Raw genomic sequence first — 20,951 nt, 5'->3', positions numbered from 1 at the left:
ATTAACCTCTCCAGCAGTTTACATTTTCACTTGTTTTGTAGTTGTTTCTCATTAGTTTCTACTCTCACGATGTGACTTGTTGACCTAGAATAATCTTTGTCCTGTACTTCTCTGGTGCCCAGTGTATTAAGAGGCACTACACATACCCATTAGAGGTAAAAGTATACATTTGCATTTGTTTTCTTATCCAGTGGTTGAGGCCAGATCCACAAGAGGGCAGGCACAAGCAAAACCCAGGCGGAAGTGGGGAGCAGAGGAGATCAAAGCAGTGGAGGAACATCTGATGAAGTTCATAAGGAGCTGTACCGTGCCTCCAAAAAGAGACTGCGACCTTTGTCTCCAACGTGCACCTGAGGCACTGAAAGATCGCACGTGGACCGACGTAAAGAACTTTGTGAGAAACCAAAGCACTGCACTCAAGCGAAAAATGACCAAAAACACTTAATTGGGCAGGAAGAAAAATTGTTGTGGGGGTGCATCCACTATAGGGGTGGGTCCGATATATCGATATGCCGATATATCGTCGTGAACTCCCGACAATAGATATATCGAGAGAGAGGCTGCTATATCGATATACTGTATTGTGAAATATGTGGGCGACGCAGTTTTGACAAATAAACGCATAAATAAACTACACAGTTAAATTGTTACATTAAAGGAGTAGTTCACCCCCAAAATGACTTTTTTTCTATTGATTAGTCATGCCATGGAGAGTACAGTTCAATAATATTTTTTGGTTTTTGTCACATTCCTAAGACAAAAATTTGATAACAATAAATGTACCCCCATTCATTCCGGATGGTGACTCGTTTCGAAACGAGTCACCATCCGGAATCAATGGGGGTAAATTTACTCGAATCAAATTTTTGTCTTAGGAATGTGACAAAAAACTAAAAATATTATTGAACTGTACTCTCCATGGCATGACTAATCAATAGAAAAAAAGTCATTTTGGGGGAACTACTCCTTTAAATTGTTATTGTTACAACACAAAGACTACAAGTTCCAGAGTCAAGAGAAAGGGCCATTATGTTTAAAAAAAGTATTTTATTTGCATTAATTAATAAGAACAGTTTATTTTAATTTAAAGATTTCTGTGGGCCTGAAACATTTTATTGTTGTATTTGTACAATACTTAAAGGCTTTGCCTTTTCTACAGAGTAATAAAGAGCTCTTGTTGTAAAAATGACTTTTTTTCTATTGATTAGTCATGCCATGGAGAGTACAGTTCAATAATATTTTTTGGTTTTTGTCACATTCCTAAGACAAAAATTTGATAACAATAAATGTACCCCCATTCATTCCGGATGGTGACTCGTTTCGAAACGAGTCACCATCCGGAATCAATGGGGGTAAATTTACTCAAATCAAATTTTTGTCTTAGGAATGTGACAAAAAACTAAAAATATTATTGAACTGTACTCTCCATGGCATGACTAATCAATAGAAAAAAAGTCATTTTGGGGGAACTACTCCTTTAAATTGTTATTGTTACAACACAAAGACTACAAGTTCCAGAGTCAAGAGAAAGGGCCATTATGTTTAAAAAAAGTATTTTATTTGCATTAATTAATAAGAACAGTTTATTTTAATTTAAAGATTTCTGTGGGCCTGAAACATTTTATTGTTGTATTTGTACAATACTTAAAGGCTTTGCCTTTTCTACAGAGTAATAAAGAGCTCTTGTTGTAAATTCATTGTCATTATTTGGTGATATACATCGTATCGTGACCTCTATATCGTGATATGTATCTATCGTGAGATTGCTGGTGATACCCACCCCTAATCCACTAATAAAAAGCAGCTAAAACGTCGTAAAACATTTATATACACAATTAAAGGGATATTTCACTTTCAAAAAAACTTTTGGTCATTTCATCATCTACTTAGCCTTATGTGAACCCCCAAATGGACCCTAATGGGTCCTAATGGGTCCACCAATGGTCCATTTGGTTCCATTTGTATACAGTCAGAGTTAAAGGAAGGCCATGACATTTTAAAGGTTGGGAACCACTGGTTTAGGTGATAGCTAATTCACTGCGGTGTAGTTTTTTATCACTTCACCCTGAGTTTCATATTTACTCCAGGTGTAGTTTGAAAAGTGACAGAGAAGAATATGGCTACATAAATGTCTGCTTTGCTACTTGTGTTTTAAAACCTGTTCCTGGACTTTTATATGTTAGCCTATATGCCTATATGTTAGCCTTTCTATATGTTAGCCTTATTCGCTTTACTTGTAGCATAATAACTATGAGTGAAGAAAACTAAACCAACCCCTCCCCCATTACAATGTCCCCAAACGGCATGATTTAACACACACACACTAAAATGTCCCCAATTGGATCTAATAGAACACACCTGCTTCATTATGTTGCCACTCCCATGAGAGAGCAGCAGCACATGTCATGCACTGCATTGGAGTTCAGCTGGACTTTGAGGACGTTGGCTAATTTAATGCACATGGTAAGTTGCAATAGCTTCCTAATTTGTTGGTTTTATGTTGTTTCTTTATGTAGTCATTGTAAAATATGAGACTAATATCAGCTTTATGGAATACATTTACTAGATTGATCAAAATAGATGGACCTATAACTTGTAGCACAGTGTTTGCATTAGCTAGCTTGTAAGGCTATAGGCCTCTGGTGTTAACTTAGTTTGGAATTGAACACTAGAATAATTTAACAAAAGCAATAACTATTTTCTCCAACATGTTCCGTGACTTGAAACCTCCCTCTCTCTTCTCCTGTTGAAAGTAATGTTGTCAGGGTTGTGTAGGATAAGGGTTTATTAGTGGGTATCAAGTGTCTGTGAGAGAAACAAATAGGTATATGGAAATCTTAACAGGCCAGTTAAGGTCTGAAAAAGTATGAAAATAAGTCTAAAATAATTTCATTCATTGTTCAATGTTGACATTTTCATGTCAAGGACCACCAATATGTTATAGCCAGCAACCTTAGATGAACACTGACTGACTAAATCTTTGTGTGTATGTTTGGTTGTGAAAGTCTAACCGCTTGTCACTGCATATCAATACAGCTGCATGTCTGACTCAGACCTGATGAGTGGGGGACCAGCCAGTAGGGTCACTGAGCAACTACCCCCACCTTACCCATTGGTGGAGCTTGTCAGCCCTTTCAAGGTGAAGGATGGCACACACAACGTCACAGACGTCACTCAGGTACAGTGTAGAGAAAAGCTGGCCTCAATTTTAACTTTTGTCTCAGTGGTTTGTATAGAGATGTAGAATTGACACATATTTCATTTAAAAATCTCTATATGTATATTCACTTGTGTGAAGTGAAGGTATTTTGTGGTCCGTGTCTCATAGGAGGGCTGTCGGCAGTTCAGAAACAAGATAACAAATATAAAATAAAAATAGAATAGAAAGCCTGCAGTTTCTATTAGCTTGGATTCCCCATCGATGATGAGCATAGGAGGGGTGTCTTTACTGCCCACAGCCCTCCTATGAGACACATGTGCTGGTCAGCACATTTGGACAAGTTGCTATGTACGAATTTAGCCCAAGAAGTGTTTTTCATGCAAAACAAATGCTTGGAATGGATTTAGAACCATGAAAAAAAGCCTGGTTGACATGTCACATGCTACTCAAACCAGAATGAAATTTAGAAAGGTTTTGCCTTATATACTTTGTTGGGCTGCGTGGGATTGGTATGACCTCCCGCTAACCCAAACATGAACACAAGCACAGGAGCAGCGCATGTTCGCCAACCTTAATGGTCGAACTAACGATAGATTGAACCACAGCACAGCCCATATGGATTTGGCTGTTGTGGTGACCCCGAAGTTCGCCGGCTTGGGCGCCCTGGGCTACATCTGTGCAAAATCTGGTGCCCTTAGGCAAATTGGTGAAATATCCCTGTGCTCTTCAACTAGGATAACATTTCAAGTAAAATTGCAGATCCACAAGCTCACATTCTATCACAGCTGATATTTGCAGTCTAAACAAAAACAGCACTGGGCTTAGTATGTGGTCTGCCCTTGGGATCAGTTGATTTCAAAATGAACTGAATTCATTCTAAGACCATGATGATGAAACTATGATGACTGTCTTGAAAATATAGACATTAATTGCTCCTGATGTGCTGGTAGGTGCCTTGAATGGTTTCCGCTGCCATGAATGTGTGAATGGGTCAATGTAATGCACAATCTATGTAAAGCGGCTTGGATGAAGGCACTATAAATGCACCATTTACCATTTATTGTTATCACAGTCATTTAACTACTCTTTCATCTGTTTGTTTCAGTCATTTCAGATCAGGGTGGCTAAACCGCATCATTTTGAATGCTTTGATCAGTACAAAACTGCAGAGGACCAACGCACTGCTAGTGAAAGAAAGCGTGACTTTCTCTTACATCAGCATGCACTACTGGATCAACAGCTGGCACATGGATATAGAGGGTATGCGCATGCATGAAGTGAATGGTAAATCGAGTGGCAAAGTGAGTTTAACGTCGTTTAACATCGTTTAAAGCAATCATATAGGATTTTTCTGTTTGGATGTATGGGCTGTCAAGGCCAGAAAGTAGTTTTTGCCACTCAATAGGCATTTCCGCATAACTTCCTGGTACGATGATGATGTCACGCGCATACCCTCTATTGGTCTGACATTACAGTTTGAAGATGCGCCATGACGCTCGTGAAGCAAGCATCATGAACCATGGCTAATGTTGTTCCCCGACCTTAAAATTCCGTATTCCCTTTATAACTCTGACAGTGTACAAATGGAAACACCCGTGAGGCTCACCCGGCGCATCGAACTGTTACGGAGGCACCACAGCGCCTGCGAGAAGCGATACAACAACACGGCGCTGGAGAGGCTCGACCTGGAGCGGCAGCAGACCTTAGCGCTGCACCAGCGCTGGTGCACCAGCACCAGCGCTGGTGCACCAGATGGTGCACCAGCGCTGCACCAGCGCTGCCTGCAGACCAAGGCCAAGAAGTCCAACAAGCACCGGCAGCCGCAACCACAGAGCCAGGGCGACCAGGCCGGCGTGCAGAGAGGAGGAGGATCAGGGACCGGGGGCAGCAACAGCGCGGACCTGGGAGACAGCGGAGCGCCCGGGGCGCAGAGCAGGAACAGCACTCTGATCGCGGTAAGTGACCCACAGCTGGAAACAGGAGGGTGGGCGGGTGGGTGCCGGGTGGCAGCGTGTTAAAACCCCAGTACACTTTATCATAGTAAGCCCTGTCAGTCTTAAGTCAGTGGTTCTCACCCTTTTACATTCCAGATTTCATTTGTACAAATTACTGTTACTTAGACTGTGAAATGTAAACGTTTGACAAGGAGAAACACTGATGTATTCATGGTTTACGTTCCCTCCACGAACATCATGGCGCATTTTCAAACTGTATTATGTCAGGCCAATAGATTGCCAATGTTTTCGTCTACAATAAACCTTCAGATTTCACATAAGTGCTTACCAGATGGACAAAGGTTTAATCTAGCGCCTGTTCCTTTGATGTCTAGTCATATCGCCCTTATTGTCCAAATACATGTATTTTTAAACCTGAGCGGTAGCGATTTCTTTCATTTATATATCTCCAGCCACTAGGGGTTGCATAACTGTACGCAAATGGGAGGGGAAAACGGAAATACGGAACATTGGTTTAGAAAATGCCTTTTAATGGACATAAAGGACGATATGTCTATACATCAAAGTACCAGACTCTAGATTTAAGCCTTGTTCGATGTGAAGGTTTATGTAGACGAAAACATTGTCAATGTGTAGAATAGTACCGCGTCTGCCATTTACGTCTGGAAGTCACTTCATGAAGTCACTTCATGACTGCCAGTCGGCCAGTGTGTTGCATGTGTCGATTCTCACCAAGTTTGGAGATGTGTAGCAATCAATGGGGTGCATGTCGCCATTCCGAAATGTTGCCATTCCAATTAAGCATTTATTCCTAAACCTACCCCTATTCCTAACCTTAACCTCAGTAAAACTATGTCTAAACCTAACCTTAACCCTAAACTCAACCTTGATTCAATGTCGGAGTGGCGGGATGTCGGAATGTAGAATGTTACCACAATCAATGCCCGTAGCTTTACTTGGCCTATCTGTGGCACTAACAGAATAATGTCCTTGTCATTCAACAGTGGCACCAGTGGCAAAACGGAGTGGGTCAGCACATACAGGAGCCGGACAGCCAAAAAGAGGTAAGGATATATTGACAGCTTTGTGTATTCCTGGCAGCGTCTGTCTCTGACCGAGCATGTTTAGTTATTTTTTAGCTGTAGTAGTTTTTAGTGTTGGTCTTGCGAACCACATTATGTGCATGTATGATAATTTGGAGTGTTACAGTAAAGTACAGTGACATTTCCCTTGACTTAAACGTGTTGCTGCATAAAGGCTAACAGTTTGTTTACCGTTATATACAAAATCATATGTTTAAGAGTAACAAGTGTGATGTGCAAAACATCCAACACATTACACAAATGAAACTACGCTGGCCAATCAAATGCTAAATCTGTGTAGAAATAGCCAGTGGTAGAAAAAAAAAGGTTTTAGGTTAAAACTATCAACTTATGCTACACAAATTTGTTATTCCTTTTTCGTTTTAGCTCGCCAAGAAAAGAGAAAATGGGAGCCAGAAGAAAAAGAAGCAGTGGAAGTGGATATGTTCAGGTGATTTGTTTCCCTCCTTTTGAAGAGTGCCTTCCAGGTATCTGGTATGCTGTCAAACTATTTTAATGATTATTGGCACATGTCAAGATAAATACTGTCATAACTGTTTTTACTATGCTTGAGTCTTAAGTTATTTTTTGCTATACTGATTCAGATTTTGATCTTCTGAAAATTGAATTTCTTTTTTTATTTCTACTTCCCTTGTGCTTTGTCAGAGAGAGTGGAGTACATTCAAGGGGACAGTTCCAGTGGCAGTGATGAAGAAGAATCTACAGGCATGGATGAAGTTACTCCTGGCACAGTCTCATCTTCAGAACCAGGTAAAGGGTATACGGTACACAAAGAATACTATTGTCCATGAATTCTAATGTCATGCCCCAAGTAGTCGGCGAGTTGGTCTCATTTTATTCAATGTTCAATATCTGGGACATAGTCGCTGTATTCTCAGTCGTGTTGATGTCAAGGCCTCTGGACATTTCGCACCAGACTGTTCTGCACATTGCTTAAGGCACTCTCCACCTGTACGCAGTCAAGGCTTTAGGTCTCAAGAACTGGAAGTTGTTCTTACTGGGCACTTCACATTTCCCTAGCATTTTAACCAGCGTCTCCATTGCAGAAACCATTGATGGTTTTAACACTAGCATTCTTTTATATATATATATATATATATGGTCACCAGCGTTTTCGCCTAGAACTTATTCGCCTCGACCCATTCGCCGTGGAGGAGAGGCTATTCACCAAGCCTGTCTGGTCGATTCACCAAGCCTGTCTGGTCGATTCACCGCTGTTGAAGAGCCATTTCGACTACCCTCAGACTGTCCATGTTTGCATGCCAGTGGTGTTAACCGACAACGGTGACGGCTATCCTTTGCACTGCCACTCCATAGAAATCACATTAATACAGATTAGAGGTTAGAACTATTGGAATCATTAAGGCTTTGCACAGGGCAAAAAGTCCAGAGCCAGGTCCTCCTAAAGCACGATATTATTTCTCTCTGATGCGTCCTCTCTTTGAGGCGCATGCAGCGCTACAGACTGGGCAGCTCAGAGCACCAGTGGCGTCAGTTCAGAAAAAGCTAAGGTATGGCAACATGACTGGTGTGACACCAGTCATGTTGCCATACCTTAGCAACAGGCACGATGAAAAGTACATTTTATTATGTCCCCCTGTAGCCAAGGTATGGCAGCTGCCATAGCTTGCCATACCCAATTGACACCTCTGCAGAGCGCACCACGGCACTCACTCGCGTTGATACAGGCAGCAGACAGAACAAATGCTGGGCTTGTATTGTAGTTTGATAAAAGCCAATGAATGCCGTTTACCCACTTACAGCCCTACTGTCCCCGTCAGTCACTGTTAATTTTGTGTCGGCTCTCCTTCGCTTAAGCCTACAATCAATCCAAAAAACTCTGTGACTCGCTTTTTTGCCGGTCTTTCAATCCGCTTATAGGCCTTTACGCAGACTAAAAGACCTGCAAAAAGGGACAAACACAGAAACTAGCTGATCTACAAGCTCACACCACGTCGCATTTGCGTAACGTTGTGAGCTTGTAGATCAGCCATTTTCACTACGCATTTCCCCCCTCCTGTATAGGTTATGCTATATTTTTTGTTATAGTTGTACAGCACTTTGTAACTTATGCAAGGTGCTATATAAATGTGTTACTATTACATTGGACGCACCTGATTCCAATAACTATCTGTATTGATGTGGTGACCGTTTGACACAGGCACATTCGCCTATGTTTTTTCGCCTACATGACCTTTTCGCCTACATGACCAAGGTATTATATGGAACCATGGAAAGTCTGACAGCAGTCTGACAGCAGAATTAAGCGTAGGTGAAATGGCTCTTCAACGGCGGCGAAACGGCCAGACAGGTTCGGTGAAAAGACTCTCCTCCACGGCAAAAAGGCCCCGCGAAAAGACCAAATCCATCACGGCGAAAAGAACATAGGCGAATATGCCTGACACCATATATATATATATATATATATATATATATATATATATATTTTTTTTTTTAAGTTGCCCCTCAGAAGGTTCTCCTTCCAAGACCATCAACGTCCATCATGTCACAAATGTCATGCTAGTGTTAATAGGACGGGAACCATTCTCCCATTCCCCCCCCCCCTTATCTCCACTCTTATGAAGAACTTGCACATCTTCCTCTCAAATGGTGTCAAACATATGGCCAAGTCTTCATGCATCTCCGACATGTTCCGTGACTTGAAACCTCCCTCTCTCTTCTCCTGTTGAAAGTAATGTTGTCAGGGTTGAAATTCTTCTTTTCTTTTTCTTTTTTTTATTGAACAAATATTGTCCCAGCTGCATAATGCAGTTATCATTCTGGATTACACAAGACACTGTATCGTAGTTTAGAACGTTAGAATCTTCTTTAAACCTTCACTGATGCCAATACAAACAGGTGTGGTATTGGCAGAAAGAAATTCTTTCACTGCTGGGCAGATTTTCACATGCTTCCACAACGTTTTCTTTGATTAAAGAAAAGGCCATGAATGATATTCTGCACATGATTTAATTTGCTTCTGTTGTGCATCTTTTGTTGTGCTACCTCAGGGAATGTGCAAGCCTCCTATGTGGAAGATACCAGCACTGACCATGTAACTCCGGGCACTGGATCGTAACTCCGGGCACTGGATCTTCAGAACCATCGGATTGTACACTGTCAGAGTTATAGACTTGAAAGGGTCAATTTAGACCCCCCCCCCCCCCCCCCCAATGGAATCCACAGAATCCCTGAAATCCAGGTTGAGAACCATACTGATAGCGGGCGTGTTTTGTTTGTTGGCTGAAAACTGACTAACGGAAATTAATCATAATGGACGTTATATTGGCCATGTGTGTGTCCATGTTTGTTTTTCATTAATACTGTAGCTTCACTTTGTTTTCATAGTGTAGTTATGAGAAGTTTAAGCAGTGAATTGTCCTTGTGCTAAAAGCTAACTGTCTTTCTCTGCTTTACAGTGAGCTAAACCAGTAGTTCAGGTTACTTGATAGAGACATTGTTCTTTTTGCTCGTCTTTGTTATAAACTACTACGACTATGTAACATAAACAAAGAAGTCTGTCCTCTGCTTGGCAGTGTTGTGGAAGCTACTTTGAAAGCGTAGCTTCACTAGCTTATGTGAATGTACATGTAGCCAGTGCTTAATTTGTCCTTGAGGACTTTAAAACAGTGGTCTTGTATACATAATATTACATATATGCCTAAAATGGACTATGTTTTGCGCCGCTCCCATAGAAAACAATGTATTGAAACATCCTGTTAAAACATTAAACCCCACAATGTTGCTTCTGTAGTTTACTTCTTGTAGAGTCAAGAGTTTGGCAGAGTTTGCGTGTAGCCTAAGTCAAAGGACAAAGTGTTATCAATAACTGGTTCATTTTGAACAGTGACATACTTGTGACAATACAGAGAAGGCATTAGATATATTACTGAAAAGTGCATTTGCAAATTATACACAATGAAACACTACAACGTCAAGGTAAACTTAATTGTACACAAGGGAAATTTGCCTTGGGCTTTCACCCCTGCTACAGCCACACAAAACAAAAAATGACGACAAAATACACAGGGAGACAACATTACAAAGTGCATACATGATATGAATGGTATAACTTTTGCAATCGCTGTTTCAGAGCTTCATTCAACATTTTAGTTGACACTGGTACAAACTTTTTTTTGTTTTTGTTTTTTAACCTGACTGGTTGTTTGTACCTTCTCGCAGAGGGCCGAATTACAAACTCTCCATTTAAAATGTGGGTAATAGAAGTAGGAGCCTGTCAATTGGAGCTTTAAAAGCGATCAGTAAGAATTATGTTCCCAAGTCCCCAAAGGTGGCTTAAATGTGATTGTCCCCAATCACAGGTTAAATGTCATACTCTGTCATACTTGCTTTAATCAAAGATATGAAGTTGGTTTGGTAAAGTGGACACGCTCTGAACACTGAAAATGGTCGTGGCTTCTCTATAACTCATTCAGAAAGGGTAGTCCCCGAAGGTGGGGTGTTCTGTCATGCGTCCCCAAAGGTGACATTAGGTAAACCTGTGTGTGTGTGTGTGTGTGTGTGTGTGTGTCTCTCTCTCTTGGGCACAACACTTTGGTAAAACCACTGCTGCATGATGCCAGTGAAATTTGGTGCATGTCATCGTTGCACACCCTTTGCAGAGTCGGTGCATACAGTAATAGACAGTGGTGGAAAAAGTACTCAATCTTTTTATTAAAGTAAATGTATCAATGCTGCAATGTTCAAAATGTAATTGAGCAAAAGTATGAAAGTGTTGGCATCAAAATGTACTTAAAGTACCAAAAGTAAAAGTTCAAAATATTTGAAAATAGCGTCGCAACGCGTTGTGAGCTTGTAGATCAGCTGTTTTCAAATAGCCATGGTATAAAATGGGGCTAAAGGGGTTTATGTATGTTTTATAATGTTATAATTTATATCTGCAAAGTAACAACTAGTAACTAAAGTTTTCAAATAAATGTAGTGGAGTAAAAGTACAATATTTGGATCCGAGATGCAGTGGAGTAGAATTAAAAGTACTGGAAATTGGAAGTCAAGTACCAATACCTAAAGATTTTACTTAAGTACAGTACTTAAGTAAATGTACTTTACTTTACACCACTGGTAGTAGTTAGCAATTGCGTGGTCGTTTTTCCACAAGCATGGTTTGGTTTCACACGTCTGTCTGTTGTAGAATAATTCCACTGAGCAAAGACACCCCTGTGTGTCACGTGTTTGTGTGTCACGTGTGTGTGTGTGTGTGTGTGTGTGTGTGTGTGTGTGTGTGTGTGTGTGTGTGTGTGTGTGTGTGTGTGTGTGTGTGTGTGTGTGTGTGTGTGTGTGTGTGTGTTGCTGTGACATTTTCTCTTCTCTCTGCATCCCTCGCAAACAAGCGAGCGATCGTCTTCACCTGATCCACTTTGCTTCAAAGATGCAACAGACAACAGAGACAAATGATCAGTTTTTTTCTGTTTTCTGCATGCGTCGTGTGTGTGTGTCTAAGTGTGTGTGTGTGTGCCCACTTTGCGTGTGTGTTCCTGTTAGCTCTGGTCCAGAGTGTCAGCTGCACTGACCCTCTGACAGGCGGCTGGTTAAAAGACTAGACCAGGATTTCTCAGCCCCTACGAGGGCTCAACTTCAGTCAAAATAAACTAAACTACTTCACTACTCACCTAACCAAAGTTAGTTTTGCGTTGTTGAAAGTCTATTCTCTGCGGTGGGAAACCTCTCAGCACCTCACCCACTCTGTAAAATACATTATTTTTGTCATGAAATAAAATGCACCCACCTCAAGCCACCGAAGCCACAACCCGGAAATAAGCGGCGGTCGAGTTGGATGCTTTTTATTTCATGAAAAAAATAATGTATTTTACAGAGTGGGTGGGGTGCTGAAAGGTTTCCCACCGCGGAGAATAGGCTTTCAACAATGCAAAACTACCTTTGGTTAGGTGAATAGCAAAGTAGTTTTGTTTATTTTTGACTGAAGTTTAGCCCTCGTAGGGGTACAGAAATCCTGGTCTAGTCTTTTACCCAGTCGAGTGTCTGGACCAGAGCTATGTTCCCGTGCACACAGCGGTTAGAGCTGTTTGCTAACTGTTTGTTTGTGTGTGTTCGTCGTGTTTACAGGGCGGCGCTGGCCTCTGCGCACCAGGCCCAGCCCCTCCCTCAGACGCTCAGCGTGTTGGAGAGCACGCCGCAGGTCCGCGGCATGCACACCATCATCAGGTAGGTGGCGCTAATGCTACGTGATGGGTTAGGGTTAGGGGTTAAGGCAGAGACTAAACAATAGATCGGATCAATGACATTAAATAAAAGCGGGCCACTTTGCAATTATGGTCTGTGTGTGTGTGTGTGTGTGTGAGCAAAGGTTTTATTATTTACGCACGTGTCTAGCGGTATAATAACTAAGCAGTAGTTTTTAAACATTCACAGCCAGAAGCACACGGGTACAAATTCCACGGGTCCGTGGATGTTTCCCTGACGTTTTGTATCTTCTCTCCTGGTCAGGAACAAGGAGACCAGCCGTGACGAGTTCATCTTCTACTCCAAGAGGTTGATGCGTCTGCTGATCGAGCGAGCGCTGTCCTTCCTGCCCTCACAGGTACCAGTGTGAACACATAGACCAGTGGTTCTCAACCTTTTCAGGCCGCCACCCCCAAAATAATCAGATTTTAACTGGGGACCCCCCCACCCTGACGAGCACTAAGAGTTGAGACATTACATTTTGTATAACTTGGTTCTATTGTGAAAATAGAAGATCTACATGTTCACAACGCCTCGCAAACACAAAGTGTTGTGAGCATGTTGATCGGCTAAGTCCTTAAATTGTCACTTTAGATTTGTGCCGCTATACACTTCAACTTTATGTTGGTTTGTTTACTGTTGAGTGAGAAAACAATGTTTCACTTTAAGGTAATCATCTGGAGACCCCCCAAAATAATTTCGGGACCCCTCTGGTGGTCCCGACCCACATGTTGAGAACCACTGATATAGACAAGAAGGGCCCCGCAACTCTGAATGGATGCTGCTGAAAATAGACGATCTACAAGCTCACAACAGTGTAGCAGCGCGATGCGTTGTGAGCTTTTGGATCTGCTATCAGCTGCTTTCAGAGCGCAACACCCGAGCGCAACCAAACATGAAATTAATTGTCTTTTAGTTCTACTGGATCTCTTCTCCACTAGTCCCTCCTTAACATTTTAGTTTAGTTGTCAAATTGTTAATATATTCTTAGTTTTAGTAATCATTTTTATTTAGTTTTTATTTAGTTTTTCGTCAGTGAAAGAAGGGACGCAACGGACATTTTTCGGCATAGTCGTAGTCACCGCACGACAGGATTGGGCGAGGTGAACGTGACATAACAGAGAAAGCGTTGAAAGATTGCGGCCGTTGGAAAGAAAGTCAGAGCGAGAGGAAAAGAGCAGAAAGGTGACAGTCAGCAGGTCTCTGCTGGTGGCACGAGCGTGGAAACGTCTTCCGCCACAGTGGAAAGTTCTCACACCTTGTTTAAAGATACCTGGGGGATGAAGGTGTATTATTGCAACACACAAACTGAAGAGCACACGCAGGGGTGTTGCACCAAATTCTGGGCTTCACTCAATATGAGCCCGACCTATCTCTTCCACAATCTCCTAACGCTAAGTCAGGGGTATACGACCATAACTCTGTGTTCACGAAAATCTATTTTTAGATCTTTAAATTATGCTTTTGAATTTCCATTTCTGCTGGGCACCTAGCTTAGCTAGATTTCGAGTATTTTGGTTTTTGATTTTGGAAAATACCACAAAATACTACAAGCTCTCAGCATGATGCGTTGTGGGCTTGTAGATCGCCCTTTTTCCCAGCACAAAAAGTAACGAATAGAATAATTAATAACATAAATCGATAGTTGCGGCAGCCCCAGAAGCAGCACATCTGTGTGTGTACAGACTTATCATTGCATTCACATGCTAACGATTCATTTTTTTATTTTTTTTATTTTTCTCCCCCTCTCGGACCTTGTTATCACGGCACAGATCCACGTGGTCCAGACACCCCAGGGAGAGGATTACGAAGGCAGGACTTTCCACGGGAAGAGGGTGAGTGAACTCCATTTACTCCCTGGCATTTCCCCAAGCCTTTCTCTCTCCCTATTCTAAAGAGGATTCCATTCCAGCCAGACTTCAAACAGATGCAATTAGCCTCTGCCTCCTCCTCTCTCTCTCTCCCTCTCTCTCTCTCTCTCTCTCTCTCTCTCTCTCTCTCTCTCTCTCTCTCTCTCCATAGATTACGGGTGTGTCCATCCTGCGTGCGGGGGAGACCATGGAGCCGGCCCTGAGGGCTGTGTGCAAAGACGTCCGCATCGGAAAGATCCTCATCCAGACCAACCAGGACACGGGAGAACCAGAGGTGGGAAGAACTTGTTATGTCTCCTTTCCCACTACAACAGGGGTCTTCAACGTTTTCAGGCCAAGGACCCCTTAGCTGATAGAGAGATGAAGCAGGGACCCCCACAACCTGTTCATAGATTCCATACTGTCTCAGACTCATTGTTTGACATCACGATCATCAGTGTATTTTGGATTCGTGTTAATGTGTGTTTTCAGATATTTAACCACTTGAACCGTCAATACAAGTATAATCTTGACCTTTCACTCAAATACTTAGTCTGCTCTGTTTCCCCTCTACGCCAAAGCTCTTTGCCAAACATAGCCAATCTACCAGCTCACAACGCCTCGCGGTGCGAAGCTTTGTGAGCTTGTAGATCCCGTACCCCCCGTTGAAGACCCCTGGTTTAAGTGATTAAATGTATGGTACAGCACAGTGAGTCATTTTGGGTGTTTGCTCATAGTCTTTGTTTGTGTCCCTTTCTGCCCCACACAGCTCCACTACCTGCGTTTACCTAAAGACATCGGTGAGGACCATGTGGTTCTGATGGACTGCACTGTGTCTACTGGAGCTGCTGCTATGATGGCCGTCAGGGTCCTCCTGGTACGTGTTCTTTGTTTTCTTCTTTTGGTTTTGTATTTCGTTCAGCCGCATGGCAGTTACAAAACGACTGCAGTGGGGCTGTTTGTGTATATCGTCGCTGTCTGGCAGAAAACTCCATATTTTAACTTTCTGTGTTTTTTCATAAATTAACGCCCCCACTTGATCATACTACAGCATCACACAAAAACGCCAAAAGTAGCAGATGTACAAGCTCGTAACGCAGCGGGAAGCGACATGTTTTGAGCTTGTCGATCTGCTTCTTTTAGGTATCCACCCGAGAGAGACGATATAAATGTTATAAAAAAATAATATCATCAATATTGACAACACAGGACCATCAAACTTTAACTTAAACCATAACTTTCTGTATGTGGGATAATATGATACAATTTGATGGTCAAGGTCGGCGATGTGCCACGCAGCTTAACCATGAAGCTTAGCCATGTAGCTTAAACCACTAGGCAGTCTTTTGCTTCTTTATATTAAATAGGATAGTAGAGAGTGGAAACCTGGGGATAGAGGGAGTGGAAAGGACTCGCTACACAAGGTCTCCAGCTGAAATTAAACTGGGGACTCTAGGATTAACCGGGACCGTTCTGTTACGGTACCAGCACACCCCAAGTTTCCATTTTACATATTGTATTAATTTGACATTGTTGCTTTAATGGTTTACGAAACACAGTGCTAGTATCTGGTGGTTTCTCCTTTAACCCAGGGGTCTTCAACAGGGGGTGCGGGACCTCAAGAGGGTCCTCAGAATTACTCCAAATCTTCCAATCCTTTTTATATTAACAACTTGAACCCTACAGTAGTGTCCATATTCTGAGAACTGTAGCCAAAAAAAGCAGATCTACAAGCTCACAACGCCTCGCGCTGCGCTGAGCTTGTAGATAGGCTATTTTTGTCAAAGAGGCTTGGTATAGAGGGGAAAAAGAGCAGACTAAGTACAGAGTAAAAGGTCAAAGAATTAAACTATATGGAATCTATGAACAGGTTGTGGGGGGTCCCTGCTTCATCCCTCTCTCAACTAAGGGGTCCTTGGCCTGAAAACATTGAAGACCCCTGTGACCCATGTGTGCTGTGTTGTCTCCTCAGGACCACGACGTGAGGGAAGATAAGATCCTGCTGGTGTCTCTGCTCATGGCGGAGATGGGCGTCCACTCCGTGGCCTACGCCTTCCCCCAGGTCCAGATCCTCACCACGGCCGTGGACAAGAAGGTCAACGATCTCTTCCACATCATCCCTGGCATAGGTCAGTAGAAACCAGGCCTAGAATTTCATCTTTTTAGGGGCAAGGCCGCTTGGCCTTTGTGGTTGTCCATTTTTTGAGGGCACAAAGGCCAAATGCCAGGTCAGGAAGGCCATCTGGGTTAGGGATGCTAAGATAATCTGCAGAGAAATAGATAAATCATGCTATTTACAGTCTGATCCATGCTTAGCCCGAGTAAGATGGGGACTCGAGGGAGTTAAGATTTCAGAATCTCAACAAAAGACACAGAAGAAACACCGATGTCTACTGTCTAAATATTGACAAGAAAGAGACAGAGGAGAAAGTGATACAGTCAGCTGGGGCATTAAGGCCACTGTGGCCTCAGGGAATGCCATTTTTTGGAGGAGCACAAAGCCAAATTGAGGGGCAACGGCAGCCATGGCCTTCATGGCCTCCATGAAATTCCTGCCCTGGTAGAAACAACTTTGGGAAACGTGACACTGAATCCACACTAGTGGTCGAATATGCAACGCTACATGTAATGCAGGTTATGAGTGACTGTGACTGTCTGCTAGGTGTTATTGCTTTAATTCTTGAAAAACAGCAGATCACATTTTTATGTGTTGATGAAATTGTCAATAATTATATTTCGTCTTAGCTTTAGTCATCATAGCGAAGTTTCAAAATGTTATTTCGTTATCGTCAGTGAAAAAAGGTAGTGGTCGAACATTTTTCGTCATTGTTTCAGTTGACATAATTAACACTGGCTAAAACAAGCTTGTTTTGTGTTTTCTCTTGCTGTAAAGGAAACTTTGGAGATCGATACTTCGGGACAGACGCGCCCCCGGACTGGAGCGACGAGGAGATGGACGAGCCCAGTTACTGAGGAGGACGTGTGTTCGGTTGTTTGTGGACAAACTTTTATTTGGACGATTCGAGGAGCGTCGACGTGGACTCATTGCCCTTCTTTGGAGGACAACGTCAATGTTTTTATCTGCCTCTGCTGGCCTGCAGACAAACATGCACCTTTTGGTTGTTGTTGGATGGATGCCTCCGCCTTAACCTGAGTACGGCAGCGAGAATCTGGGGGATAGGAACAAAGACGTTCTTATAAATGTACATGTACCATATATATATTGATAAATGTTTTTTAATATATTATTTGTATTTGATGTACATGCTGTTTGTTGGGTGGACAGTTGTAAATTTAAAAGTTTTGGAATATTTTTATATGTACTGTTGTACAGAACGGATGAGTCTCGTCTTTGCTGTTTTTCTTTTTTTGTGACAAATCTGTGTATTTTAAAATTGTGAGCGGAGATTTAGTTGTGAAGGAATGTATCATCTACTGTAGCCTTGCTGTACCGCGGATGACAGTGAATGTTGAAATTGCACATTAGGGCACACGACAGTTAATCAAAGGAATTGATTACATAGACATCGAAATCTAATCGATTTGACAAAATTCTGAAAATAGCAGAACTACATGCAAGCGCACATTGTGAACTTACGTGAAGCGTGGTGACTTTGTAGATCAGCTGTTTCTGCTACATTGTGCGACAGCGTTGATTATAAAAAGAAAGATTTGGTTAATCAAAAAAGTAATAGAATAACGGCTCCGAAGATAATGCAGCCTATTGCACATACCGTGCTGATTTGTACAGAATGGCATACACATGATGAGTTTGTTTTGACCTTTCGCACAGATGAGCCATGCAAATAGACACACAGGCAATCAAATACAAGTACTGTAGCTCGCTTGCCTTGTGAGAGACACTCTTTGAAGGACCACTTTGTCGGAAACTTGTGTAGGTGTAAGGTTTCTTTCTTTCTTTCTTTCTTTCTTCAGCCTTGCTTCTTCTTTTCTCTCCATGGCTGCTAGTCAATTTGGTTGTAAAGTGGTGAAAACCCTTCTTCTGAACCTTGTTCATGTGTCTAAAAGTGTAGAGCGGCAGAGTTTTTAAAGCATGCGCTCACCAACGTACCTGTACAAATGACGGTTGTGATCTGACAGTCATATTGTTACTTTTTCTTTTACTTTTTGGGGTAGAGTTTTGAGCTTGTAGATCTGTTACTTTTGCTACTTTTGAACTTGAATCCTGAAAGGTAACGGATTTGGACATATGAGGTTTCCACTCGGCACAGACGATATACACTTCTCAGTTTGGCAAAAAGACATTGAGTTAAAGCGACATACTGTACATAATATACAGTACATTTTAACCACTTTTCACATTTTGGTCATTGTACAGTAGGTGAAAAGCTTCAAAAATGTCCAAAACATTTAAGACATTTTGGAACATTTTGAGGACAATTTGTGAATTGTTACACATACTGTAGCCTACAGTAAATGCTTGTTAAATACGGTCTTAGTCTAGAGTACCAAGCTCACAACAGTGTAAAACATAATGGCTGCTATCTCATGAATGCCTGAACGGATTTCCATTCGGATTTTTTTGTTTGAAAGCTGTGAGCAATGTGGACACACGTGGTGCATTATCTAGGCATGGGTGTGCATGATCCGTGCACTATGAATTACATGGAAGTCTATGGAGACGAATGGCAGTTAAAGAGTACGAAGGTATTGTTAAATGGCAGCATATGAGTTAAGATCATAACATTTGAAGTGGTCAAAGAAGCTAGGTCTCGCATATTTCATAAAAGCTATGTGCTCTGATTCTCTCAATGTTTGAACGGCGCTCTGAAATGTCGACGGGGGTGCACTGTTGCACTCCAGCACTCTCAGAGTGTATTCCTAAAATTAATAAGTCAATAATGAACCCTCATTTGCATACCAGCAATGAGTCCTATCGGTGCCTGATCGTATTATTATTACCAAGCTAGGGCCTCATTGACATCATTTTTGCTCAATGGAATGTATTTGACAGTCCTTAACCTTAATCAGTGTTGCACAAGTCATGCTTTATACCTTTTTTTACATGATTTTTTAAGAAATGGTTTGACGTTGGTTGAACTGAGTATGTGAGCTTTGCCTAATATGATGCACATGATGTCCTTTTGATTGTGAATATATTCATTTTCACACTAGTTCCTGAACATTGACATTTTAACAGTGGTGGAAAACAAATGCACTGCAGTAAAAGCACGAAAGTATTGGCATCAAAATATACTTAGGCACCAAAAGTAAAACTACAAAATGTTTGAAAATAGCAGATCTACAAGCTCACAAGCTTGTTTATCAGCAATTGTCAAATAGTAAAATTAAAAGTATTGGAAATTGGAAATACTCAAGTAAAGTACAAATAGCTCAAAATTGTGCTTTAGTGCAGAACTTAAGGAAATGTACTTGGATACTTTCCACCACTGCATTCTAAAATATTTTAAATCGACCTAATAATCTCTGTTGCTGTGAGACAAGAAATGTACCAAAGAACAAATGCATAGGAAATGATTACAACATTAAACCCTAATCTATTGACTGGCTGTGACAAGCAGTGGTATAGGTAACATGTAACCGTGCTGAAGGCTTGTCGTCAGTAAGATGAACACTATCTTTCATGTCGTTTGAACGATATGTTTACTTTTGAAAATGTCGTCATTCATTCAATCACAAATCATTTTGAATTGTAAATCTCATCTCTACCCAACCCAACCTCAGTTGTATCTGTGTGTGCTGTGTTTACCTGTGTTTAGCTATTGTTTTTTTATTATTAAAAAAATTACAATACAGTTATTTTTCATCATTCATTTTGTCTGTGTAAAAAAATAATGTTTTTGAACTTTACTGATTTTGTGAGAGAACTGTTCTTGCTAATTAACAGAGAAGCTGTGACGTACCTGCTGACCCCAGTGAATCAGAGAACATTATTTAAAACCTAATTTATTGTATTCTTTTACTTTTAAAACCTAATTTACATTTTTGTATAAATTAAAGTGTAAATTATGAGTTTGGTCAGTAGTTCTCAAACACTATTTTTTTTTTCTTTTAGGCGAGGAGTAAAATAATAGCCTTCCTCATTTCGCTGGGGACCTCCTGGAAGCACTGCAAGCTTTGTGAATCTGCCATTTTTTTGAGAAAATTTTAAAAATATTGAACATTTTAAATAACTTCTTCACACTACTTTACATTTCTTCATGAAATTACTTTTTTTTTTTTATGAAATTATTTTTCGAGACCCCTCTTCCAAGTGGGACCAGAGACGAGGGCGTGGCTTTCCGACACTGAGCTGGACATGACAAAGATACACGAAAAAAGAATGAAATTACTGAAAAAAATCATTGGAATTTGTTTTTAATTCATGAAAATTTTGCTTTTTGGGAATGTTTATTGAAAATGTTTAGAAAGAATAATAACTGAAAACAAATTGTAGGAAACCAAAAATAAAGCGTCCCATAAAAATGTGTCCGCGACCCACACATGGGTCCCGACCCAGTGTTTGGGAACCAGTGGCCTATCCTTCATTGTAATGCAGGGGCCTTCAACGTTTTCAGGCCAACCCCTTAGTTGAGAGATAGATGAAGCAGGGACCCCCACAACCTTATCATGGATTCCATAGTTTAATTGTTTGACAGCACAATCATCAGTGTATTTTGGATTCATGTCAGTTTGTGTTTTCAGATATTTAACCACTTGC

At 41.4% G+C, this 20,951-nt stretch overlaps 1 protein-coding gene across 2 annotated transcripts in view; it reads left to right on the top strand.

Annotated features, from left to right (window-relative positions):
- Positions 1-19,996, top strand: part of uckl1b (uridine-cytidine kinase 1-like 1b) — a 93,812-nt gene extending 73,816 nt beyond the window's left edge. For both annotated transcript variants that reach the window (XM_080733419.1, XM_080733420.1), the window contains 7 exons: positions 12,303-12,401; positions 12,684-12,777; positions 14,192-14,254; positions 14,442-14,564; positions 15,039-15,146; positions 16,242-16,398; positions 17,163-19,996. In XM_080733419.1, the coding sequence (XP_080589545.1) occupies positions 12,303-12,401; positions 12,684-12,777; positions 14,192-14,254; positions 14,442-14,564; positions 15,039-15,146; positions 16,242-16,398; positions 17,163-17,242 (724 nt within the window). In that variant the 3' untranslated portion in view covers positions 17,243-19,996. The remainder of the gene's footprint in view (positions 1-12,302; positions 12,402-12,683; positions 12,778-14,191; positions 14,255-14,441; positions 14,565-15,038; positions 15,147-16,241; positions 16,399-17,162) is intronic.
- Positions 19,997-20,951: the final 955 nt, after the last annotated feature.

The sequence above is a fragment of the Nannobrachium achirus genome, assembly GCF_963921795.1.
Source record: "Nannobrachium achirus genome assembly, chromosome: 9".
Taxonomy (NCBI): domain Eukaryota; kingdom Metazoa; phylum Chordata; class Actinopteri; order Myctophiformes; family Myctophidae; genus Nannobrachium; species Nannobrachium achirus.
The sequence above is the reverse complement of the archived record's forward strand: the minus strand, read 5'-3'. Positions and strand labels throughout refer to the sequence as shown.